General features: G+C 38.6%; 1 protein-coding gene and 5 non-coding genes across 7 annotated transcripts; all 6 read left to right on the forward strand.

Moving 5' to 3' along the window:
• Positions 1 to 16: 16 nt before the first annotated feature.
• Rga (CCR4-NOT transcription complex subunit regena) lies at positions 17 to 13654 on the forward strand. 2 transcript variants are annotated; one of them, XM_069824902.1, is made up of 6 exons: positions 17 to 118; positions 588 to 850; positions 6617 to 6843; positions 9983 to 10228; positions 12489 to 12750; positions 13017 to 13654. In XM_069824902.1, the coding sequence occupies exons 2-6, from the start codon at positions 594 to 596 to the stop codon at positions 13345 to 13347; spliced, it is 1323 nt and encodes a 440-aa protein (XP_069681003.1). In that variant the 5' UTR covers positions 17 to 118; positions 588 to 593; the 3' UTR covers positions 13348 to 13654. The 2 variants fall into 2 exon arrangements, with proteins under 2 accessions (XP_069681003.1, XP_069681004.1); XM_069824903.1 differs by having other exon boundaries at positions 6620 to 6843.
• Positions 13655 to 21602: 7948 nt separating this feature from the next.
• TRNAA-UGC (transfer RNA alanine (anticodon UGC)) lies at positions 21603 to 21674 on the forward strand. The gene has a single exon. It is a non-coding gene; the product is annotated as a tRNA-Ala (tRNA).
• A 319-nt stretch (positions 21675 to 21993) lies between these two features.
• Positions 21994 to 22066, forward strand: TRNAK-CUU (transfer RNA lysine (anticodon CUU)). Its single transcript has one exon. It is a non-coding gene; the product is annotated as a tRNA-Lys (tRNA).
• Positions 22067 to 22728: 662 nt separating this feature from the next.
• On the forward strand, positions 22729 to 22800 carry TRNAW-CCA (transfer RNA tryptophan (anticodon CCA)). The gene has a single exon. It is a non-coding gene; the product is annotated as a tRNA-Trp (tRNA).
• Positions 22801 to 23322: 522 nt separating this feature from the next.
• Positions 23323 to 23404, forward strand: TRNAS-AGA (transfer RNA serine (anticodon AGA)). The gene has a single exon. It is a non-coding gene; the product is annotated as a tRNA-Ser (tRNA).
• Positions 23405 to 23729: 325 nt separating this feature from the next.
• TRNAT-AGU (transfer RNA threonine (anticodon AGU)) lies at positions 23730 to 23803 on the forward strand. The gene has a single exon. It is a non-coding gene; the product is annotated as a tRNA-Thr (tRNA).
• Positions 23804 to 26728: the final 2925 nt, after the last annotated feature.

A 26728-nucleotide genomic window follows, 5' to 3' on the forward strand; every position in this document is an offset into this window, starting at 1 on the left:
ATTTTATTTTATTAAACATAATTTCATGAAAGTTGATTTGAACGCATTCAGGTTGCTAATATGGCAGAACGTTTTTGTTTGAGACTGATTACTGTTGTTTAGCAATTATATTTTATTAGTAAGTGTGAACAAAATTGTGTATATGCCTCGGAAACTTTGCATTTATAATGGTTTTTCGTTTCACATAATCCTTCAGGTTTTCATTTTTACATAATAAGCCCATGCCAGACAAATATTTTAGCTCTGTCGAACCTTCTCTAAGTGTAAATCATATCTTAGGACGACAACTGCTTTCAGTTTGATGCATTAATACTGTTATTCTCTTCATCTTTTTTAATTATACGTGAATTGTTTTTCGAATTTAATGTTAGGCAGGTGTATGAATTTCTAGTTTTGCTGTATTTGTTACGCGAATTGGACGTTTTGAGTTTTATAAGTTTTATTTTATTCTGATGACAGTAGATATAATGCGTTTTTGTGTTCTTTTCATTTTGGTATGATAATTAGATAACGTATTTATTAGATTAGAATCATTCTTGTGTTGGTGAACAGTAGTGTGTGAATGTGCAAAACGTCTGTGTGTTTAGTAGGCTATGGCCAACCTGAACTTCCAACAACCTCCAAGGAGTATAGCAAGTCAAAACCTCAGGGGAGGAGGGTTCAGCACAAGTTCTCTCTCAGGCCATGTCACGCCCACATCAGGCATGTTCCCGGGATCCACGGGCCTCACAAGTTCCTTCACACCCCAGCAGTTGTCCCCAAACAGGAATCTGCAAATGGGCAACCGTTTGTTTGGCAGTGGACAGAGAGCATTTCCAGATAGGCGGTCCATTCCAGGCCTCGGAGTAAGGTTAGAAAATATGTCTTATTTTACTGCATACATGCGATGAGGTTAATGTTGAATTGCTTGTGTAACTTGTTATGCTTGATTTCGAGAAAGTATCTGTTGGATTAAATTACGAAGAGAAAAATAGGCCTATTTCCTGAGTAAGCAAGATTGACTTGTCAGTATCAGACGTGTTGGTTTTAAACATAAACATCAAGAATATGATGTACACATTGTTCTTCGTGCTGCGCTCTTACTGTTAGGCTATTATATTCATTATGCTCGGAACTCACATCAGCCGCTTCAAGCGGATTTCAGTGAGTAATAAATCTAGGACACTTTGCCATATGCAGTAGGGGCAGGTGACATTTTGAGTAGCCTGTATTGTTTTCATTTAACAGTTACATAATATTGATAAACATCTTTTTTACGTGGAGAAGATGGTTTTGAGATTCTATTGCAATATTGCACTAGGTGATGTTATGGTGCTGAGGTCATGAAATGTTATTGCACTAGAACAGAGTCTGGACCAGACATTACATCCCAGATGTAGGCTAATGTTATTAGATGAAAGATTTTGGTAATTTCCAAGATTCATTACACGGACTTGTGATGTCATAGATCAGTGTGTAACGAATCTTGAAATTGCCATAGGTCTGCATAAAATATTAAAATTTAGCCATAAAATTCGAGTTGAGTTGATCAAAACAGTGAAATATGTAGAAGGCATAGTTTAATGCTGAACACCTGCAAGCATTTGGAATATTACTTTTTATACTAATAATTTCTGTTGTTACATTCTACGGAAATGTCTTGCAATTTGGCCCTAAATAAGTTGAAATCATGACCACCAATGTTCTGGAACTCCATCATTGCTCTTCAGACTGCAGTATGAATTTCTTACGTTTCGACTAAGGTAGGCCTATTCAATAGAAGTAGGTACTTCATTCCATGACTCAAGCGAAAATTGAAAAAACAGTTGTGATAAATATATAGCAATGACAAGTCCTTACGCGATTCAAATTTAGCCAGTCTGCATATTTGTGTGCAGTTTTTACTGTAATAAAATGAGGAGAAAAAAATTGGAGTGCAAGAGGTCAAATGACTTTATTGTCAAACGCCTGGCATTAGAAAACAACAACAACATATTTAACAGTCCAAACAGTGAAGTTGCGCTGGCAAGCATTACACGTTCTTGTATGGATTTGGTAATTATGTAGATAGGAACGGTCAAGCAACTGAGGTATGTGACAAGGATAGTGGGTTAGTTGAGGGATATATAAGTAACTAGCCTAGTAACTTTGCCACATACCTCGCTTTATGTCACTTAACTATCCCCTCAACGAACCTACTAATTTTGTCATATAATTCGCCCTCATGTCACGTAACTATCCCCAGGTGTCCGAGGTATGTGACAAGGTTAGTGACTTAGTTAGCCTACTTACACATATATCCCTCATAACCCACTAGCCTTGCCACTGTGCCATTCCTGCCTAGGTACATAATTACCTTGGATTTTAATGACGTTCTCTTACATTTTGTTTTCACATAATTATAGCAATAAATTACACAGTTTATGGATCATAATTGCTATTCCAGCTTGTGCTCTATTTTCTTTCTTAACTCCAGAATAAACCTGCATATAATTCTGAGTTTCTTTCGTTCCTTGAAATTTTCTTTTTGTTTCTTTTTCTGTTTGTTTCAAGAAAGCCTTTGATAAAGTAGACAGATCAAGGTTATTACAAATTTTAGTAGACGACAATGTTCCACAACAGCTTATCCACAATATTCATAACTGTATATAACCAAAATGGAACAGCAATTAAACAAGATGGTAAGCTATCATCTTGGACACTCATCAATACTGGTGTAAGACAAGGATGTGGATTATCACCCATTCTCTTTATTATATATATGAACCGAATAATTAAAGAGTGAAAGCAAACTGGCCATGGATATATACAAATTAACTGATACCTTAAATTGGATTCAATTCTCTTTGCAGATGATTTGGTATTATTAACACTTTCAGAAGACGACCTTCAAAGATCAATATATAATTTGCAGCGAGTAGCAGCCACATACAATATGGAAATTTCAACAGATAAAACAAAAATTATGGAATATGTATGACAAGACTTTCCTGTGTTAAACTTCAATGTACCTCGTTTACATGTTTCGACCTATTTATGTCATAAAGTCTTGTCATACATATTCCGAAGTGATACAGTTGTGTAATCAAGATGTATAAAAATTATGGCATTCTGTGGGAAATACCCATACAAAGTAAAATTTGTCTCGATAATAAAATATTAGAAAGATGTAATAGTTTCCCATATTTAGGTTACAATCTTTCCATTTTTGAAGAATTGGACACATCACAGAAAATTAATAAATACACAAGAGCTATGGGCATTATAAATAGTGTGATGAAACCATCCTTGGTTCAGAAACACACCGCATACGTCTCTACAACACATTGGCACGAACGATGCTCAGCTATGGCAGCGAAGCATGGACACTGAGGAAAGCAGATAAAAGCAGAATAACGGCTTGTGAAATGCGATTCATGCGAAGAACAGCGGGCTATACTAAATGGGATCTGAAAAGAAGTTATGAAAGTTTAAAGGAACTAAAAACTCAACCAGTTTTAGATTACATTGTTCAATATCAGTCTAATTGGAAACATCATTTGGAAAGAATGAGAAATAGTAGACTCCCAAAGGTAATTTATAATTATGTACCACATGGCCAAAGATCTGTGGGTCATCCTGCTAAGAGATGGTGTGAAAATTTTATGAGAGACCGTAACAGGCCTTGTGGCCTAACACTTGCAGGCAGAAGAAGAAGAAGAGTTACACAGTTTGATACTCTTCATAGACACAATTATAAATTCAGAAAACGCTTCTTAACATAACATACCTAACTGACAAAGTAAATATGGAAGCATACTTTCCTGTACTTACTTATGGCTTTTAAAGAATCCACAGGTTCATTGCCACCCTCACATAAGCCCGCCATCAGTCCCTATCCTGAGCAAGATTAATCAGTCCCTACCATCATATCCCACCTCCCACAAATTATTTTAATATTATCCTCCCATCTATGTCTCGGCATTCCCAAAGGTCTTTTTCCCTCCGGCCTCCCGACTAACACTCAGTATACATTTCTGGATTCGCCCATATATGCTACATGCCCTGTCCATCTCAAATGTCTGGATTTAATGTTCCTAATTATGTCAGGTGAAGAATACAATGCGTGCAGTTCTGCGTTGTGTAACTTTGTCCGATCTCCTGTAACTTCATCCCTCTTAGCCCCAAATATTTTCCTGAGAACCTTATTCTCAGACACCCTTAATGTCTGTTCCTCTCTCAAACTGAGAGTCCAAGTTTCACAAGTATACAGAACAACCGGTAATATTTAAAACTGCACTGATGATGCCCAATAATTTCATCTACATATGGAGTTAATCTTCTCAAAAGAATATTGGACAAAATTTTGTACGATATCAACAAAAGTGATATTCCTCGAAAGTTACTACAGTTAGTCTTAGATAGAAAAGCAGAAATTCAAATATTGACCTTGCTACCTGTATCCTGTACAGTAAGAAAAGTTCAACACAACTTCAGTGCCACAAAGCATATGATTTGTGTGGCCGAAGAAATCAGTGAAAAGGGACTTATGATGTGCATACCTGGACAGGAAAGGGGAACTCCCTGCCAGAAGACACAATTACATTCATTGTAAATTATTATGAATCTGATGAAGTGAGCCGTGTTCTGCCGGGGAAGAAGAATTTTGTAATTGTAACGAAATATGATGATAAAAAAGAACACGTCCACAAAACTTGTTCTGTGCAATCTTAAGGAATTATTGTTTCGTAGTTTTATAGATAAGCATCCCGAAATTAAGACCACTGTTTCTAAATTTGCAGAGCTGCGACCAAGGCAATGTGTTCTGCTGGTACACATACAGTCTGCGTGTGAATAATTCACCAAAATATCAAACTAATGTTAGATGGAGCAAAATTACCGGGACTAACAGAAACCCGTGAATTGCCTTTAAGAACATACCGAGACTGTGTGGATAGCATCATGTGCAATCCTCCAAGACCGAATTGTTTTGAATGCCCCAGCACCACGATACTGCAGGAACAGCTGGAGTCTGCCTCTTTTCCATAGATCTTACATTAGCAATGAAGCTTTAAGATGTGAAACAAGTTAAAATTTTACAAGATAACAATTAAAATTTTTTACAATTTCAATATTTTACAATTTTTTGGCGAGATGTATTGAGAAAGGTCAGGCTGAGGATTCGCCAACAGATTATCTGGCATTTGCCTTATGGTTGGGGAAAACCTCAGAAAAAACCCCAATCAAGTAATCTGACCAAACGGGGGTGAGGTGAAGTGAGGCTGAGGACTCGCATAAACCACCCGGCATCAGTCCCATGGCTGGGGAAAACCTCGGAAGAAACCAACCAATCAGACCAAACAGGGGTTGGATAACCCAAGCCCGAGTCAGCAGGCCAGTGAGTCTGCCGTCTGAGCTACATGGGTGCAGTACATAGTAATCAGAGTATTACATTTACAAACCCAGCTATAAAATGTAATACATAGCAAGTAAGTTAATTAAATGTAAAAGCATAAACAATTCAATCAGTTGAGGTATACATATCATGCAAATTACTCGCATTCCTACCTGCTGTCCAAGAGGGAAGAGAACACTGGGAACACCTTTAAAGAGATGGCTTGAGACTGTAACGGGCCATGATGTTGATTACTTCAAATTACAAGTATAAACAATTCATCAGCTGACTTATACAGATCACTATACAATTGATCAGCCAACCTATACTTTGAGGAAGCTATGTTACAAACATTGGGTTGCTGTGGATAGAACTACTCTGGAAAATGTGCAGACGAGTCCACAGCTGTGGAGTAACGGCTAGTGCATCTGGCCGCAAAACCAGGTGGCCCGGGTTCGATTCCCGGTCGGGGCAAGTTACCTGGTTGAGGTTTCTCTGGGGTTTTCCCTCAACCCTCAACTTTCGGTGCTGGACCCCAGACTCATTTCACCGGCATTATCACCTTCATCTCATTCAGACGCTAAATAACCTAAGATGTTGATAAAGCGTCGTAAAATAACCTACTAAAATAAAAAAAAAAATACAGACGATTTCACAGATGACTTCCTTAGAAAGCTAGGTGCACTAACAAAACACGCCTTTATAGCCACAATTCAAAGTTCATTTTTCACAGAAATTAAATCAAGTTTGAATCCAGAGGACTTCTCAGTTGTATGTGATTTCTCAAAAAGCTATGCTTTCGTAATTCAAGACACAGTGCAAGGATTCCGTTGCAACATTACATCCTTTTGTAATTTATTATAAAGCAAGTAACTTTCGTCGTCATTTCGGAACATGATACAGTAGCAGTCTACTCATATTTCTACCTTTGCATTATTCTGCTGATGTCTAAGGAGAATCGGTAGGACAAGGAACAGTTTTAGCCAGTAGTGCTGCCAGGTGCTTGCCCTAAATCGATGGCACAAGGTCTCTAGGGTGTGTTCATTCACTCATTTTGCTAATATTGTCCGCACCTGGCCAAGGACAAAAGTTTTTAAGGGCAATAAAAATTTTGAGTGTAACTTTTTTAGCAGGGAAGTGAATGTGAGATCATGTTTCATAGTTTACAGTACATAAGAGAACCTAAATGAAAGAAAAAATTGGTCGGCTAAGATTTGTTTGCACATCCTAGTAGTGCAGCTGTGTGTGCCGTGATTGTTGCAGCAGTTCCAATCCGGTGGGCAGCATGCCCAGCTTTGGCATCCCCCAGAGTCGCTACGGGTCGCAGGGAGCCATCAACAATTTCCACACGGTGTTTGGTGTGGGTGGGGGCGGCGACACAAGCACACCCCCACTCCTCGACCTGTCAGAATTCCCCTCTCTCACCAACAGGGCGGGGCAAGGTGACTCCATGCCGCAGCCCAGTCCGATGCCAGGCAAGCAGCCGTACGGTGAGTGATTCAGCTTTACTTACTCTTTGGAATTAAGACAGTAGGGGACAGGCATTGGACAATATCTTTTGCCAGTTTCTGAAGATGCCCTGAGCCTATGATTAGGCTCTTAATATGCATATTGGCATTAAGTCTGCAGCCAGAGAAGTGCACAGTAAGTAAAAGATGGAGTGTTTCTTTTGTTGTGCTTGTATATTCTCCTATAGGTTTAGTTATGGACACAGTCTACTATATACAGTCGCGAAGCTTGAGGTGATTTTTTGCAAATCTCGTGATAAAGCGCTCCAAGCGGTTAGCAACTAGAAACAATAGACTGTCCACGGTCGACTTTGGACTGTGTCGTATTTCCATCGAGTGCTAGCTAGTTGCGTATTTCACATTGATGCTTGTGAAATGTTCGTTATTGGTTGTAATGAAAATGTTAATGGCTAAAATACAATAATTGGAATAATAAGATTTTACTAGAGACGTAGAAAAATTAAGTTTGTTTTAATGAAATTTATTGATTATGTTTTATTTTCAAGTCTGGTGGGATTATTATTGCTTAACCTCATCCCACTTTGTTAACTACGTAAGCCTACACTACAAGTACCGGTACACGTAAGTTACTCCATTAATTCATATTTCCATTATTATTGTTGTAAAGGGAAATGCAAATTAATATTTATTGGTTTCATAGTTAATTATCGCTATAATCTTGAATGAGTGAAGCTATTATAGTAAATTTCAGTTCGTTTTGCACAAACAAAAATAATATTAACCTATTTCTTGCAGGTATCATCGAGTTTATGGTGGAATTTAATATACTTCATTAAAATAATAAATTAACTTTATGCATTTAATATTTCAATAATGGAAGGAAGGTGTTAATTAACGGAAGTGTAACATATTTTGTCGTCTACTAGGAGAGAGATCTGTGATGATGAGGCGATAGTAGCGATCCTAGTGGTGGGCAACTACCCATGTTTGCATTTTTACTACATATTGAGCTTCGCAACTGTATATAGTAGACTGTGTTATGGATCCTATAGGATTAATTCTGTTGCTAGTCATTATTCTTTGGATTCTAGTTGCTTCTCTTAGGTTATTAATTTCCTGACAAAAATTTTTCCAACAATTTCGTTTGGTTTTACATAGTGCTGTATTGTACTCTGTAAGGGTTTCATGATATTTTCCCAGTTTCCATTTCTCTTTGCTTTATTAAAGAGTCCTCAATTCTAGGAGCTGTTAATTTCATCTCCACAACAATTAGTATAAAACCAGAACGAATTGACCACTAATTCACGTTTCTTGTTCCATAGCTAGTTGATGGGGCAGTTGTTGTGATAACAGTCAAGGATTGAGAGTACTGCCTTGTCTATATCACCAAATGTTCTTGTCCCTTGCCTCAAGGTCTTCATTATAGGAGACCCAGTGAGTTTTCCTTGAATTCCTGGAGTAATGTGTTTCGCTATGAGTACAGAGTTTAACCTGTATGTAATACGATGCTCATCAAGCACTTGCCATTCTGCTATCAGGTAATATCAGTTACTTCCTTTGAGAAGGTGAGCTTGTTTCCGACATTTAATTTGTATGAGCAAAAAGTTTAACAGAGACTCACCTCTTGAGTTCATGTCCTTGCATCGCATCCAGAAAGTAAGTGCTCAGCGCTCCTACCATGTTTCTCTGGTTGGAGGATTCCGGTCGTCATAGAGGAGGTAGACAGAGCTCAGCATTATATCTCTCTTCCTCTCCCCTATGCTTTGGTTAATTCTCACTGTAATGATATCTCTGGAACAAAATTCCAACAAAGGTAATGTTTGTATACTAGGATACATGTCCTGGCATTATTAATGATTAGGTTACCTTTGCATCCCTTGTGTACCAGAGCCTTTCCACCATCAGCTTACATAGGGCAGCTGTGGCCACCTTTCTGTTATGAAGGTTTATGTGGATTATTTATTGTCCTTTGTGTTATCTTTGCTTAAGATAACAAATGTAGGTATCCTTTGTTACCTAGGGTCTTGATGTGTTTGATGCTCTCTTTGTCCACCAGACAAACTGCAGTTTGTCCTGTTGGATCCCTTCATAGCTTATAATGTGCCACTCGCTAGTCTCCGGTGTTTTATTTTGTTTGCCAAGCATTTACAAAACTTTTGGGGGTTCTGTCTCAGCAAACATCTTTGGCATCTTGAAGAGCCCCTTGATACCGGTAAGACGTCCCCCTATTAGCTCGGCTTCAGCTTCAGCCTCAGCCTAGGTGTGGTTGCTTGAAGTCAGGTTTTTGTTTGCTGGTTTGCACAGAAGAGGATGAGAGCTTCTCTCTTCGTATGTGAGCCAACATATTGAAGATAATTTCCGTCATTTAGTTCTTCAAAGGCCTCAACCAGTCTCTTGAAACTTTTCAATCTGTTCTTCTATAAACTTTTGAGCTGGATATCCTGCGAAAACTATTGTCATTTTTGTAGCAGTCAAGGCTTCTTTGTAGGTTTCCTTGACATCATTTGCTGCCCCAGAAAGTTTTATGAGCTTTACTTTAAGCCTCTCCATTTGATTCATGGCCTCATCTAGTTGCCCGCTGAAGCCAGGAGTTGGTGGACTTTTAAGTAACGTTTCCTCTTCTTTTTCCGAGAGTGTATCTTCCTCCTCGGACGTCGAAGTTTCCACCATCTTTACATCAGACTTGCCTTACGGCTTCCTCTTTTATTGAGGTAGTTTTGGATTCCGAAGTTTCTGGACCTTCAGATATAGGCCTATATATAGTTTGTGGCTTATTTTCAGGTTCCATTTTGGTCCCACGTGAAGTAAGGGAATTTGTCAGTCCACCAGGTAGAGCCTCGCTCGTCTGGATAAGGCTTATACTCTGGAGAGACACATTTAGCCCTTTGCACACCTTGGAGATACAGGCTATGAGAGTGGATGTCAGGAAGACATGTCGTTGTGGACACACTTGTCTGGCCTTTCCAGTATGGGCGACCCTAATGGCATAGCCCACAACCTCATTAGATCTGCACAGTCAATGCTGTGTTATATATCATTACTTTTCCTGTACCTACCAACGGGTGAAAACCCATTTGTAGTTAATAAATAATAACAGAATACTTACTGTCTCATCAGCGTTAGCTCCCTTCCAGTGATTGTGAATGTTTTTGCGTTGCAGTTGGGATGGTTAAGCAGCCAACAGCAGAGGCCAGCGAGTTCACAATGAGCTCGGAAGACTTCCCCGCACTGCCAGGCACACAAAGCACTGACGGTCCATCACCAGGCGGCAGCGTGTCAGGGGACAAAGGCATCTCAGGGGGCGTGAGCTCAGAGCTCGGCAGCCAGGAGTCCACCCCGGCCAACAGGGCGCCTGGAGCGGAGAAGTCCCAGGCAGCAAAGAGAGGAATTCAGACATCCCCTGATGGTGAGTGGAAGTGCCTAGCAAAACCCACATTTTTGGTAAAAGATTCATGTAGTTGAAAATATGATGCTATACCTGCATTGCAGTTAACTGTAGGATACATCAGTGGCAAAATACCGTATTTACTCGTGTATAGACCCCATGCTAATTTTAAGGGTCAGTTAAAAATACCATACTGGTACTCTTGACAGCCAGATGTTAGAACTGTCCATGCTGCTTGACAGTGATTGTTATCTGCATCACGTAATTATACAGTTCGTGTTCAATATTGTAACGTCTGGCCTCGCCATCCCCACAGTAAACAGGTATTACACGAAGTATACTGTCACTCAGTTAAGCCTCTGACAGTTCCTAATTCAAATGCTGAAGGCTGGTTACATAAAGACTGCAATGTCCATTAAAGCAGCCTGTATCATATGATATACATTTAACATTCCATTTGTTAGAATGCAGACCAACAGGTTGCATAAAAATGATAATTCTCATTTTTTAGTGCAGGTCAGTTTAAAAATGGAAAGAAAAGAAAATGAGTAAATACATGTATGTGTAAATGGTTCGTGAGAAGAGAGACAAGCACGAGTCCAGTACAACCGCATGCATTACTCTACACTAATGAATATTATTAGTTCATATAATTTGTTAAATAAAACCTAACTTCACTTACAAGCAGTGAATTAACATTACGCGAATTCACAATGTAATTTTTATAATTATTTATTTCCGAAATTCTTATACATTTATCTCCTTTCCATATTTAATGTAAAAGAATCAGTTTTCTATATATTATATTCAGGTTTTCAAGATGAAGTCTACTCATTAAGTACTGTCACCCAGCACAACTCATGTACTGTGACGTGTGAACTATCAGATCAGCTGCACATGGCTCTGAAGTAAGAGCTGTTAACAGGGTTGCAGCAGCGACATTTTTTATATTGAAACCTTTCCAGCACTTGCTAGCAGTTATACTTAGTTACTTCTGTATATTTATGTGTTTGACATGATGAAAATAAGAGATTCGTGACAGTTGATATCAATCTACAACCTAGACAGAGCACTCGTATATACTGTATTCCATAGCATACTTTGAAAGAAAGGAATTGCCAACACTATTTACAAAATGGCTCTGTTTGTTATTACAAACTGCACTCAGAATGAACAGGCTGTTGAGGCACAACAAGCATATTTCAGGCCTAGAAGCATTGATTCGTTAAACCTCAGGAGACAGCAGTTGTTTGTGTCATCATGAACAATGCAGTGAGTGCTGGAGCCGAGTCAGTACTGTTCAGGGACTTGAGATGGGTAACCAAACCTGTAGCCTGTGTGACAACATATGAAATTTTTCTGTCCTGGATTGCACAGCATTTCATCTACCAAATAGTCATTTCACGGAAATGTTCATCCAATTACATAACGTTGGGGGCTCGAGGGACAAGAGGACAAAAATCAGTATCATCTCTTACACATTTTGAGCATTTTACGACAAATCTTTTCGTTATCCTATTACTATTAACATTTTATTAAATTTATTTTCTTCAGCTACCAAGCAAAAAAATATCCACCATTGTGGAGTAACAGTTAGTCACGTCTGACTGTGAAGTGCGGCACTCGAGTGCAAATCCTGATTTTTACCTGAGTTTTCCCTCTTGCAATTGAAGCAGAATTGCTGAGTAACTTTAGACGTTGGATCTTGGACTCATTTTGCCATCATTAATTCACATATCATCCATACCATAGCATGGGTTAAATTCACAGTGCGGTGTGCTGTACTTGTACAAGAACTCAGCCATTCGGCTACAAGTATCATTCACAGAGATGGTAAGCACAGTAAGCGTTTGGGTCCATCCTCCTTAATAGAAAGAAAAAGCAAGGAGATATACAGTAGACTCTCGATTATCCAAATTAATGTGGACCAAGACTAACTCGGATAAGCAAAAACTCTGATAAAACAGATGATTACTGAAAAACTGTGTTTTGGTTAGAAAGTAGACAAATCCTTTATTTATTACACTAGACTGAACAAATCAGATTAATATTAACTCTATGAGATGTTTAAAAATACAGTACGTATACATTTAAAAAGCAACTAACATACAATACTGCACAGCACACTGAAAACTTATAATTTTGTAAAAAAGTTCTTAAGACTCTTTTGTTTGATTACGCTACGTTCCTTTTTTATTGCCATGTTGCGCAGATGCCGCAGCATCATAATGTGCTTTTTGGGTTTGAGGTTGAAGTGCTTGGCATGATTTCTGCGTTGCAGGCAAGGTGACTCACATCCCGGCCAGTATGGTGAAAGACCAGTTCGGCATGGTGGGGCTGCTGACCTTCATCCGTGCAGCAGAGACAGATCCCAACCTGGTGTCCCTGGCGTTGGGACAGGACCTCACAGCCCTGGGACTCAACCTCAACTCTCCTGAGAACTTGTACCCCAACTTCGGAGGTCCCTGGGCAGAGACACCGTGCCGTCCTCAGGACATTGATTTCCATGTCCCACCCGAGTACCTCATTAATGCAACCATCAGGTGAGCAAAGCTTATTATGCACTGTACAGCCTCATACACCGAGCTGACCTGTGACCCCAAGCAGTTCAGCAAGAAGGCAGGAAGGTTGTGTCAGATGAGGAGATGAAGTTATTAGTCCCATGTATAAGATTGCTTGGCACTTGAGTAAGGATTACTCTTGGTAACTGATATTCGAGAAGAACATTTTGGTTCGAATTCAAAGTGTTGATGTTCCACAACCTTCAATTACGCGAGTCAGTCCCACTAGTGTGTGATTGTGGTTGCAGGGATAAGCTGGCACCCGTGAAACTGAACCGGTACAAGGACGACCTGCTCTTCTACATGTTCTACACGAACGTGGGGGATGTGCTGCAGCTGGCAGCGGCAGCGGAGTTGTACAGCCGGGAGTGGCGGTACCACACGGAGGAGAAGGTGTGGATCACGCAGGCGCCGGGCATGGGTGTCGTGGAGAAGACTTCGACCTACGAGCGAGGCACTTACTACTTCTTCGATGCGCAGAACTGGCGCAAGGTGGCCAAGGAATTCCACCTGGACTACAACAAGCTGGAGGGTCGGCCTCAGCTGCCGCCGTCACTCATCCCCCCTCAGCCGGTATGACCGCTGTCCCTGCAGTGAGCGTGCCTGTGACTGTGACTGTGTCTGTCCTGGTCTTGACAGCCTTCATTGTCGATTTCGGTTGTTTAAGTTGACGTTATTGGTTGGACTGAACTTGCTAGTCCTTCGAACTCATTCCTCGGCGAGCGGGTGGATCTGTTTTACACTGAGGCTCGGAGAAGGGTTTTATTTTTATTTTTAATGTTTCTCTTCCGATATTTTTGTTTCGAGATCTGTATGTAGGAAAGCTGGGCTTGTTCTTGAGCCATTGTATAAAGCAAATCTTTAATTAAAAGGAGAATGTCCAAGATACGCAGTTTAAATTATTTTACCCTTTGTCTCTGTTAATATTTGTTTACAGGTTTGCTGTCTAGAACAACCAGTGAGCAACTCATAGTGGATAAAATCTACAGCAAGAAACTTAATCCAGGAACACTTTATGTATCATTGTACATTTTTGCATGGATTGTCTTTAATATACATTGTACTTCCAAAATTAAATTGATTTATTGATAGTATGTATGTATGTATGTATGTATGTATGTATGTATGTATGTATGTCTGTATACACACAAAAAAAAATTCTGGAACCAACAGAGTTTATATTTTCTTTCTTTAAAAGAAATCTATGTTATCTCACACATTGTATAAATATCTTTCCACTTTATTGAAATTAATCATGTTGCTATGGTTACCAATTTTAATAAAATATTTTTTTGCAGGATTATGTATGATATTGCATAATTTAGGTTTATCAATATACGATATTAAACAGTTTTTCTCTTAAAATAGAGGATATTGAAGGGATTTTGTCAACAAGGTTAGTATATCTGAACACATAGCAGTAATGATCGTTTGCGCATTATCACCTTATGTGAAGGAAGACTAACACATAGGCAGATTGCCCTGCGTGTTGGTGTTAGCTATAGTGCTGTTGGAAAGATTTGGAAGCATTATCTGGATGCAAATGGAGTAGCAGTTAGGCTCGAGAAGGTCCCCCGAAGTTAACCACTCAAACTGAAGACAGGTATTTGAGGCCTCTAGTTCGTAGGCAGCCAAAAGCCAATGCTTCTGAGCTACGAAGTGCTTTCCTTTGGACCGCTGGGAAGCACATAAGCACCCGACCACGGGATGAACATGCATGCAAGGCGCCCAGGGCGTATACCTCCACTCAACTGCCATCGTCGCGCTGCTCATTTTCGATGGGCAATAGAGCATCAGAGATGGCAGCAAGAAAGGTGGAGTTTTGTGTTATTCACAGATGAGACAAGGATTTGTCTAAGAGTTCGAATCTGGAGAGTATCTGGTTATGCAGCCCGCGCCCGCCATCCTGTAGAATACTATAGGCAGGGAGGTGGAAGTGTGTTCTGGGCAGACATAATGCATGGCTTACAAACACCCCTAGTGCGCTTGATAGGCAATGTGATTGCAATGAAATGTTGTAGAGAGATTGTCCAAAGTCTTGTCATCCTCTATTTGGTGGAGATTTTATCTTTCAAGATGACAATGCCCAGCTACGAGGAAGATACGTAAATGAACGAATTCAGGCCGCAGGAATAACCCTATGCAATGGCCTCACTAACTGGATATGAATCCCATAGAACATGCTTGGGACCAGCTAAAGAAAGCTATTCGCAATCGTCAACCACGAGCTCAGAGAATCCAGGAATGTGATTGTCTAGATCAGCAACACCTCGGCAACCTGATCGCGGGCATGCCAAGACATCTAGAACCAGAAGAGGCATGACGTGTTACTGAAACAGTTTCTTTTAAATGTCCATATTGCCAATTGCATGTAATTGAACTGACAGTTTGTTATCCTACAGTACTACGTTTGTCTTTTGTTTATTTATGCCTTGTTAAAAAAGTTAAAAGTAATTTTTGTTTAATGTTTTATTATATACAGTTAAAGTGGTCACAGGATTTCTTTATTCAAACTCAATTAATACTGAAATATGAAAAGGCTCTTAAAATCTTTTTTTGATTTGTGTATGTACTCATATTGCAAGTGGGTAAACAACCTGAGGCACAGGTAACTAATTACAATCCATAATAATAATAATCGAATGTGAAAACATTAAAAAAGCCTCCTAAGCAAAGTGAGTGTCATAAATTAAGGTAGAGTAAACCTTACATGTAACCAACCAGACTGACCAGCTGGCTGCTGGCGTCACGTCCATATGCCGAAATAAAGATGAACGATCATCCAACCAGAATGGAAGTATTGTGTGGTTAGCATGATGATCCCCAGCTATTATAGCTGTCTTTCGTAACCGAATTTCGCTACCTATTGTACCTCCCCCAAGTGCATCACGATGCTGGGTGGGCACTGAGCCCATTCATTGATGTGTAGCACTGCAGCTCATAAAGGGCCTGGGCTTCCTCAGTCAATTGAAACTATTCGCCTCTGTCTTGTGCCCTTTGTCTCCATCTCCTACATCCAACTCTCTGCAGATCATCCTCCGCGTCCTGAAGCCAGCTCAACCTTAGTTGTCTTCTCCTTGCTCCGTATGGTGCTCGTTTGGGTTATCTGTTCTCTGGCATGTGCTCAAGATGCCCAGCCATCTCAGTCTGCCTCTCTTAATGAAGGAAACTCTGCTCGGCTCTCCATACATTTCCATTAACTCTCTATTGGTTCTATTTCTGAATTGACCATTTTCGAAATGAAGTCCATATATGTTTCTGAGAACTTTCCTTTCCCAAATAGCTAAAATACTTTCATTATTTGTTAAAACCCAAGCTTCACTGGCATAAACCGCTACCGGCCTTGTAATGGTTTGGTAAATGATTTTCTTCACAGATGTAGATAGTGAGCTAAATTTCAATAGTTTTCCAAGCCCAAATAGACACCTATTACCTTCCATTATTCTTGCTTTTATTTCTGACGTTATGTCATTATTATTTGTTATCATTGTGCCTAAGTATTTGAAACTTGTACAGTTTTTAAATTCATGTTGATAAAATATGTTATCTTGCGTCTCTACCAATCTTCTAGAAGTTTTCATGTATTCAGTTTTACTTTCATTTATTTCCAGACTTAACTTCCTTGCTTCTTCAAATTCTTGTAATGCTCCTGCTAATGCTGCCTTTGTTCTTGCAATTAAGGCGACATTGTCTGCATATGCTAGGTGCTGGGTTAAACGGTTATAAGTTGTGCCTCCAGGATTTGTTATGATGGCTCTAATTGCTTTTTCAAGGACTACCGGTACCACTATTGTTTGGGATAGCATGAATGTCACAATGCAAGCAATATTATCGTAACAAGTATCATTTTTAAGTGCCTGAACAAGTACTCCTTCGGGACCAGGAGCAGTATCAACAGCTATTCCTCTAATAGCATCAGTTACTTCTTGTTTGGTTATTACAGTGTTCTCGATAACACTTGCTAGGTTTCTGTGGGGCAAGGATATTCATAGCGTGTATGGTTGTTAGACGTAGACAACAAAGAAGAGAAATGGTCATAGATTGTATTTGTGTTAATTTCACACAATCACATATCTCGTGTTTTTCATTCAGTACATTCTTACAGCTTTTCGTTGTTGCTTGTAAAAAAGAAATTGTATCTTTTGATATTCATAACGTTCTTTGCGTTTTTTCCGATCACGTTTTGTGTTCTTTCGGGGTTACTAGATGTCTTACGACCTCTCTGTTTTGCGATTTCTTTTTCCTCCTTGCTTCATAATGCTTAACTGCAGGATGTTTTGGTCCGGGGAAAAGATGTATTGCTCTAGCCAAAAATTCTACGAATGCTTCGACCTTATTACTGAAAATATTACTATCACTTATATTTGTAAATTCGGATTTCCATATTAAAAAATCACGTTTTAACTAGCCACACTCATATCCTCACTGAAACACTCAAGAAGGTTGTTTTCTTCCACAAGCATGAGGATTGTACCACAGTCACGAAGCTTGAGTTGATGAGGGTACTGGGAACAATAGACAGTGCCGGTACTGTTTCACATTGTACGTACCGATTATTTAATCCTGACACCTCAGCGATGCGAAAGAGGGGAAGTAATAGGAGTAGTGGGGAGAGCTCTGGAGTAGAGATAAGGGCAAGTGGTCAGTAAAGAAATGGAGTACAGCTTATCTGTACTGGAAACACAGTGCTATACCGCATGCGTGACATCCGATCGCTCTGAATGCAGGAGACAGACTAACCTGAACATCCCTTGGTGTAACTTAATGGACTCGCCTGACCCAGGCGCAAATTGTTGGCAACTGTCAGGACTAAATAATCGGACTGTATGTGATAAGGTAATAGTAGCGATCCTAGTGGTTAGCAACTATCTATGGATGCATATTAATAATAAAGAGAAAGAGCACCCAATGGATATTGTCGATGCATATTCCCTACGTATTGAGCTTCGTGACTGTATAGCAGGTAAGGTAATAACTGCCTCCCATTGGAGGTAGCCCAGAAGGACTCAGTATACTCTCCTACATGAATTTTGCAATATTAAATGTTTACATAAATTTTGTAGAAAGAAAATTAAAATAAACATATATGAATAGAAAGTGAATAAAAAAAAATTAAACAGAGTGAATATGATGACTCAGAATTTGGCAAGAGCGTTTCAAAACTGAAGTTATGATGTCAGCAGTAAGTGTCTGTGGTAGTTCAAAAGTCTTCCTGAAGCATTGTACTTTCTTAACCACAACTGTTATACAAGCGTGACACAGTTGCCATAGCAACGAAATGCATATCGAAAAAAAAAAGTTATATTATTTTAAGTGTGATTTATGTGAAAATTGCGTTACAATAAATTTTTTACATTTTTATGTTGTTCAAATTGCGGGCAGTATGCCTCTCATTATCAGCTTGGATGTCTACAGAAACCTGGTTTTCGTCACACACTGGTTTTGGATCTGGTCATGTTGGTTCTGGTTCTGACCTTGACTCCAAAATTCGCCTTGTTTTTGGAAAAGCAGAACCATAGTTTCTTTTAGCCGCGATATTACCTACGTTTGCGAATGCCTTTGTCGTGTCCTTGAAGATATGATGGAATGGATAATCTTGAAAAATGGTCGAGACGGAATTTGGAAGGAGTCGCTTATTTTTAGTGGAAATACTAGAACAAGTTATGTCGAAATGTGAACTCCACACTACAGTTCTTTTTGAAAGTTGCCACAGACTACTTTTCTTCGAGTCCTGCCACGATATTGATTTAACCCATTTTTCACGCAAGTCAACATTTCATAGAAATTGATGGAAAGTTAACCAACGAATACTTTCGCGAAAATTCAATAGACTGGACTCGCTGTTCAGAAGGTGCGAAATCTATGACAGGGTTATGCTGGGTTTGTTGCCAAAGCGAAATCGGTAGCGCTGAACGTTTCTTGGACACATTGTTGCATTCATAGACTGGCTCTTGTTTCTAAACACATGCCCGATGGATTGAAATGTGTGCTGGATGATGCAGTGGAAATAATTAATTTTATTAAGGCTCGCCCTACACATTCCAGCATCTTTGCAAGCTTTGTGAGGAAATGGGAAGCATTTATAAGTGTTCATTGTCTCACACTGAAGTTAGGTGGCTATCTCGAGGTAGAACTATTTCCAGACTGTATGAGCTTAATGACGAAGTTTATGTTTTTCTCACCAGCCATGCCTTTCACCAAGCAAAGTGCATGGAAGATGAAATCTGGCTTCAGACGTTAGCTTATTTGGCAGATATTTTCTAAAAAATTAACAGTTTATACTTATCTCTCCAGGGGTCAAATATAAACATTTATATTGTGCAAGACTGTATTGAATCATTCATTAAAAAACTTAATTTTTGGGAAACGTGTTTCAATAGCAATCAAACCGAGTGCTTTGATAGCCTTCACGACTTTCTGCTGGAAAAACATCTTTCTTTGGCCGAAAATGTCAAGAACATTTGAAGGCACTTGGAAAAACCTTCAGAGAATATTTCTCTGCTCTGTCCAATAATAACAATTGGATTTGCAAACGCTTCGAAGAGTCAACAATTTTAGAATCCACATTAAGCATAGATGAAAAAAAGCAGCTTCTTGAAATTTCCACTGATTTTCAGTTACAGAAAAGTTATAAATCTTTGTCATTAATTGGTTTTTGGTTGAGTTTAAAAGTGTTCCCAGTGTTACTGAATAAAGCCATAATGGCTGTACTAGCCTTTTCATCCACATATTTATGCGAAAAGTCGTTTTCTTCATATGTGTATTTAAAAAATAAATACAGAAACAGACTTTGTGCTGAAAGTGATTTGAGACTTCATTTAACTTCTGTGGTTCCTGACTTCAAAACTCTGTGCCATGGAAACCAGGCACAACCTTTTCACTGAATTCCAAGGAAGAGGTGCAAACTTGTATTTATTATTGCAACTAGGCTTACGTAACTTTTAAGCCGTAACTAGAGTAATTATAGGTTTCAACCATTAAGGGTTAAGTTAATTTAAGATTTTTAAACCTTTTGCTTGGAATTAAATTTTATGCATGTCTGCTGTATGTATATTTAAAAGTAAGTGGTTCACCCAACTCAGATCGTTGTGGAAGGGGTTCGCGAGTCGAAAAAGGTCGGGAACCGCTGATTTAATCCAATATTACAATTAATGTGCCAATTCCCCTATATAACCAATGTAAATTCGGTGTAAATAATGATGTAATTGACTGACAACTACCAGCGGAGTTGGAACTACGACTGTAACGACCCACAGATGACGATACAGAGGCTTGTAGGCAACGACTAAAGCATAATATTAATATTATCTATAATGAAACCAAGCTGTTAATAGACCTGCAGAATATACCTAGCCATTTCAAACTGGGAACTTATTTTAGAATAACTTTTATACATAATGTATTTTATTTACTAGGTACCTGTAAGGTACCCTACTTGTGCATTTGTTTTGATTTATCCTATATCAAGGCATTGAATGAATAAACAACCTAACCTAACCAAATCAAGTCAAATTTTATAAATGTACAAATAAATAAATATATTTTTTAATGGAATACATTCTTATTTATTTAGGTTTCAGATATATTTTACGTGTCTAAAATTGGCATTAATACAGAATAGCGCAATATATTTGCAGAAGTGAAATGTAGATAAAGGTATCGCAGATCTTTTTGACCCCTGAAATTTTAAATGTTAAGCAAAGAAGCAAGTCACTTGCATCCCAGATCACATATAGGTCTAGATTGCTCATTCCTCTGTTAGAATCGGCTCCACTTTGAAGAAAACAACCGCCAGGATCGCCACATGTTCGCCGTAAACGAACACGAGATGGCAGTACAGTCGCAAATGCAATTCAAATGGCAGTTATGACGTGACTTCTTATGAACCAACTAGATGGCAGCATAGTAAACCTGACAAAAGTTGTTACACTCAAATCCTATAATGCCGAGCAATCTGGGTATATATGATCTAGGCTTGCATGTTGTCTCCCAACTGATACTCGCCGTGGCATAGGAGTACACTCAGAAGTCGTGTAGATAGACCTGTAATGCCAATAAGTCACGAACACCAAATCTAATAAAACGTTACAGACTGCATTTATTGTTATTGTTAGAACTTTTTTTTTACACTACACTATCACTACTGCTTTCATTGTAATGTATTATTATTATGATCTCCATCTCATCCTCTTTGGTTGATTTCACGTAGAATGGGTAATAACTTCGAAATTGTAGGAGAAATTTTGTGCAAAAGATAGAATTCGTGAATCGTTCGTCGTATCACGAATTTGTCTAAGTCATCACTAATCAATATATGCAGTTTTCCTTTTGCCATGGGCCGTTTATTTCCTGATGCATTCAATGATGTTCCTTCAGCTCCATGTTATTTTTGTTCAGACAAATTCCTCTTCACCTTTGTTAGAGACCTTGTTTGCCTCTGCTACTTTCTGTATCTTATTTTTTACTACTATCCTTATTTCCTCATAATATTGTATACATTGATAACGATCTCTCTTGTTCATCCTCTTTTAGTAGGCCTAATATATTTTAGTTTTAAAAGTATCGGCGGCATCTCGCATACAGGTCAATTTGTTCTAAGCAACTGAGCACACTTTCCTCTCCTCCCCCTCGCCCCCAACCCATTGCTTGACCCATCTGTGCAGAGGACCACCATATCATAAAGGCTCGCTTGCTAACGTTCTCTTTCCCCACAAGTGCCGTAAAAGATCTACGACACTTCCTAGTCGTAGTGAAATAGCAAATGAAAGTGTATGAGGTTACCTAATTAATCCTTGTTCCCTCTAATACTAGTATAGAAAGAGGAAATCTGGCGTGGGGATGTAGCTCAGTGGTAGAGCGTTCGCTTTGCATGTGAAAGGCCCCGGGTTCGATCCCCGGCATCTCCATATCTATTTTTTTCTCCTTCCAGCTTCATTTCCTTATATATTATATTCATAATTTTTAATATTGACAATTACGATAGCAGAAGTTCCATTTGCAGCCATTCCGATGCACGGCAAAAAAGACAAAAGTAATCATTCACTCTTCCAAAGAGACGTCTGTCGTCTTGTATGGCCCATGTTTCGTATTTACGCTGTATGTTATCTTGATCAATAGCTAAATAACTGACCACATGAGCCTGTCGCTTGTGAATTTGTGGTTTCGAAGCATATTAGTAATGAAAATTGCAAGAGTTTCTCTGATTTAAGAAGAAACGCTTACGTAGCCCGGCTAGCTCAGTCGGTAGAGCATGAGACTCTTAATCTCAGGGTCGTGGGTTCGAGCCCCACGTTGGGCGTAACTTTTTATTTGTCTTTTTCTTTTTAATTTACGATATTCTTATTACTTTTCATTTCGTTATATTATGTCAATGTCATGACAGGTCAGATAGGCACATAGTACTGTATGCTTCTTTTTTCCAGAACCTCAGAAACAAAAGATACCCTCGACGTCGCTTCAAGGAATCGATTACACCGTAGCCATTTATGGCTATGATAAACATCCATTTCTTTCATTTTTGCCTATTATCACCACGCTGTAATACGTTCGTACACGCTAATTTGTGGATATGGAATTCGTGGTAACGAGATTCGACAGAGCATTAGTTGCTTTAAATTTGAAGAAACTCAATCAAGTAATCAGCTAAAGCAGTATTTAAACTTTTAAAGTCAATAGGAAATTAACGATAAAAACACAGAACACAAATTAATCATAACATACAGTAAAGTTACATGTCTTTCCTACTCTCAAGTTAGGAACTCTCGGTTTCTCATAGTCTTTTTCACAAATCTATATCCTTAAAGTTCGCATTGTACCATTTCACAGGATTAAACGTATGTTTGTCTCATAGGAAAGAGACGTAACTATAAAAATCCCTTTATTCACATTTATCTATTTTAAAGTACAATGGCGTAAGTTATGGTAATATGACAATTCGTTTTAAGAAAGACATCAGCGTCTGACCTCGTGGCGCAACGGTAGCGCGTCTGACTCCAGATCAGAAGGTTGCGTGTTCAAATCACGTCGGGGTCAATTTTGTAATAATTAATGTCTTTCCTTTCTATTTTTTACTTTTTATTGTTACTGCAGTGTATATGTTTGTAATTAATTTCTACATTACTTCTATTACTACATATACAATGTTATGTGAGCCTATAGATGAAATTTATCTACTTCAAATTCTTGTCGATGTCGGCGACGAGTGGAGACTACAAAAAAATTGAATCAGAATGAGAATTCCATGTTTCAGTTGAGATAGTGGATTCCCGAGATAGTACTCTCATCTCAGAAATAGAATTCGACACTGCCTCGCTAGACTTCTTAATCATGAAACTGCATTCCCTTCAGGATACAAATAATTATATATTATGTAATATGTGATGCTCTATTGGCATCAATTAATCATAAGTATGATTGTAGGAGAATTAAAATATGTGATTATAATATTGTACTAACAAATATAATTCAAAAGCCATGATTTGTAAAAATCTTTATGGTGAATAAATTACTATTACTCTTACTTAGAAGATGTATAACACAGCCGCTTAAACGACTGCAGTCGTGGCCGAGTGGTTAAGGCGTCTGACTAGAAATCAGATTCCCTCTGGGAGCGTAGGTTCGAATCCTACCGACTGCGAGAATTTTTTATTTCAGCCTCCCATTTCTCATAAAGCCTTCTTAGTCTTTCTAGCAATTTCAGTAATACGTATTGTCTTCATTACATCTCACATACCTACTTCTTGCTTGCTAACCGCCCATCTAATTGTGGTTGTTAATAAAAGCAGTAACCACTTCAGGATTTGGAAAGTCGAAAGTGGATTATATTCATTTAGACTATATTCGAAAGTCACGATTTGTCTTAAAATTATCGAAATAAGGATACGTTAATAATGTGTATTCTTAGATTGATGTCGGAGGGAATAACTGCAATATATTTTGTTCTCTCCTGGCAAATTTTCGTCGGCGCCGTGGCTTAGTTGGTTAAAGCGCCTGTCTAGTAAACAGGAGATCGAGGGTTCGAATCCCTCCGGTGCCTAGTGGGGTTGGAATTTTGCTTCTATTTTGTAATTTTCATTTTGCATGTTGTCTTCTAATTCGGCTTGCTTTATTTTCTATGTTCTGATAATCATTAACCTTTATTATTAACATTACATAGCTGATGCAAACTATAATATCGTCATGAAAATGACCTGCGTAATTTGGAAGTGTAAAGTAAATTACAGACAGTAGGCCTACGTGCTGGCACGTATATATGTATTTAAAATTCGTACATTAGTGATAATTAATTCGGGCGGTATTCATTCGTTTAAGTTTTATATCCTTCGCCGTCGTCTTTTCTAGTAACTTACCGGTAATCTTGACTCCATAGCAAGTCATCTCTCCCTACTCCGCTCAAAACAATTAGGGAAACACTTATGATAAATTGTATAGGTTATTGTTTTTTGAAGTTGTGATGGTAAAAATTGGTAAATATATTAAATGTATTGAAACATAAATTTCATCTATGGATGAGAATTTTAAAGATTCATGGCCTGAATTCAGAGTAATTACCTGAAATAAGACATCTTTGATGTTTCTCCTTCTGTGGTGTCCAGGTTACGCAACAGGCACAGAGAGGTCAGTGTTGTAGAAGACCTGGCCAGGGCCAAACAAACCCCCGCCAAGACAGACAGATACATTGTCACATCTGCTCTTCGACAGCATATAAAAACTGCAAGAGACCTGCTAAATGACCTCCATATGGCTTCCGGAGTCCGGATTTCGGACCAAATGATAAGGAATATATTAAGGGAAGAGAATATACGGCCAAAAAAGGTCTGTTAAAAATCACGCTTAACAAATCGACATAAGGCATCAATACTCATGTTTAGTTAAAAATGACAGTGAGTACCTATAAATAATTAATTGTGTGTTAGGATATGTAAGGTAAACGTCTTATTTACACTTCTTTGGAATTAAGAGAGTCTTGTAATTTCAAATGAAAAGAATTGTTTTTTGTGTAAACCGCGCCACTGTGGAGAGGGTACTGTAATCTTCCTTTTGTTTACGTTTATTGTCGAAAAATAATTGTGAGTAGATTTCGGAGTCAATGTTCACCAGGCGTAATAAAGTACCTAGTGATAACGAGGATTCTACCTGGGATAGAGGGAATGTTTGCTTAGCTTGAACTGTATCGGTACTATGTTGCAATACTAACTAACTTTTAAGTCCTCAAATTCCGAATCCTACTTATGTTAGTTGGAAAACCATGCTGATTGGAACCAGAACCAGTGGCAGTCTGTGCTCTTCTCGGACGAATCCAGGTATCGTCTTGCACGTTGTGATGTTCGTTTAAGGGTATGGGCATGGCCAAGGGAAAGACTGTCTGCAGCAAGTGTCCAGGAAGGTGATAAATTTGGTACGGGTTCCATAATGGCCTGGGCCGGGATTATGTACGACAATCGTACGGACCTCGTAATTGTTCCCCAGGGACTGAATGCTGTCCGGTATATTGAGGACGTTCAGCTCTGAAGATGACCACAACACAGCGGTCGAAACGTCAGCCACCAACACCAAGACAACGCGGTACAAGCCCCGAAGTTTATCCTGAGACCATGTACACCAGCAGCAGAAGCCTACGCGAACACTTAATCTCAGCCTTTATATTTGTTTGTTAATATATAAATGGACATTTTAGATTTGATTGTTTGAAGTTTGGGAATGTTACCCTATTTCCCGTCAAATGGAATATTGGTTAAAATGAACAGAAATATTTTGAACAATTAGTAAGTTTTCTTTATAGCGTAACTCAATTTGACAAAATTTATTGAAAAACATACAATTTGAGTACCTAACTTATACATTTACACATCATCATCATCATCATCTGCACCTTCTTCGGCATCATAAGTAGGCCAAGTTTGTCGTTCTTCATAGAAGGAAAGATACTCTTGTGGAATGTACTGCAGTATTTTTCCTACATCTTCAATCTTCTTTTTCTTTATTACAACTCTGTTGATGTATCTGGCCTGCAGTATTTGGTTGAAGAGGGTCGAGGATTTTCCCAGTACACTCTTCTCACATTGCACCCAGGATGTCACTGTTACTATACTGTTGTCCTTTTCTAAATAACTGTTTGTATTGATGTCCAGTGCTGCCATCGCAACCCCACTTACTAAACAACACGAAATTTTCAATTTCAGAAGAAAGTGATGGAATTGTTGTAAGGCTGGCTGTATGATCTAATAGCCTCTGTAACTTCACTTCTGTTACAGTAATATCACATGGATAGCAGTGCAGCTTTGCTTCTCGAACTTCATTGTACATTGGATATAAATCTACATTTCCACGTTTTGCTTGTAGTCTCAATAAAGTGTACTGATACTTAGATAATTTCGCATCCATTATCAGGGTTTAAACGTCATCACCACTATATTTTGCAACATTTTTGCAGGAACCACTATGCTCTTTATATACAGTTAGAATTTTTGCTGCACAGGTTGGTGTACTTAGAGCATTTTCCATTAGTTTAGCTGCTTCCTTTTACCAGAAGACTTCAGACTTATCTGAGTAGCAAGAGCAAGCGCAGCAGGATCAACAGCTTCTCTCAGATGTTCAGTTTTCCTCCTCTTGGTCTTCCTAGATGATTCAGAGAACAATTTTCTTTGACGATCAGGATGACTATACAACTTTGAACATCCAGCCACATGTTCAACATGAAATTTATTACATGGGGGCAGCTTAAATTCTTGACCCAACGAACTGCCATAATTTTTTAAACTTATTTTTCATTTTCTGGCAATTTTGCCATCTTTTATTAAAATTACTGCAGAATTAACTACTTTTTTTTTTTTAATTCTGAAGAAAATCTTGTGGAAAATTTTCACGTAATCCTAATTATGAAATAACAAACTTTTGTACTGCTGCCTTATCATTATTATTTTGTAGCAGGGTTCCATGATTTCACGATGTAGAAAACAGC

Source organism: Periplaneta americana, chromosome 4 (genome assembly GCF_040183065.1).
Source record: "Periplaneta americana isolate PAMFEO1 chromosome 4, P.americana_PAMFEO1_priV1, whole genome shotgun sequence".
In the NCBI taxonomy this organism is placed as follows: Eukaryota; Metazoa; Arthropoda; class Insecta; order Blattodea; family Blattidae; genus Periplaneta; species Periplaneta americana.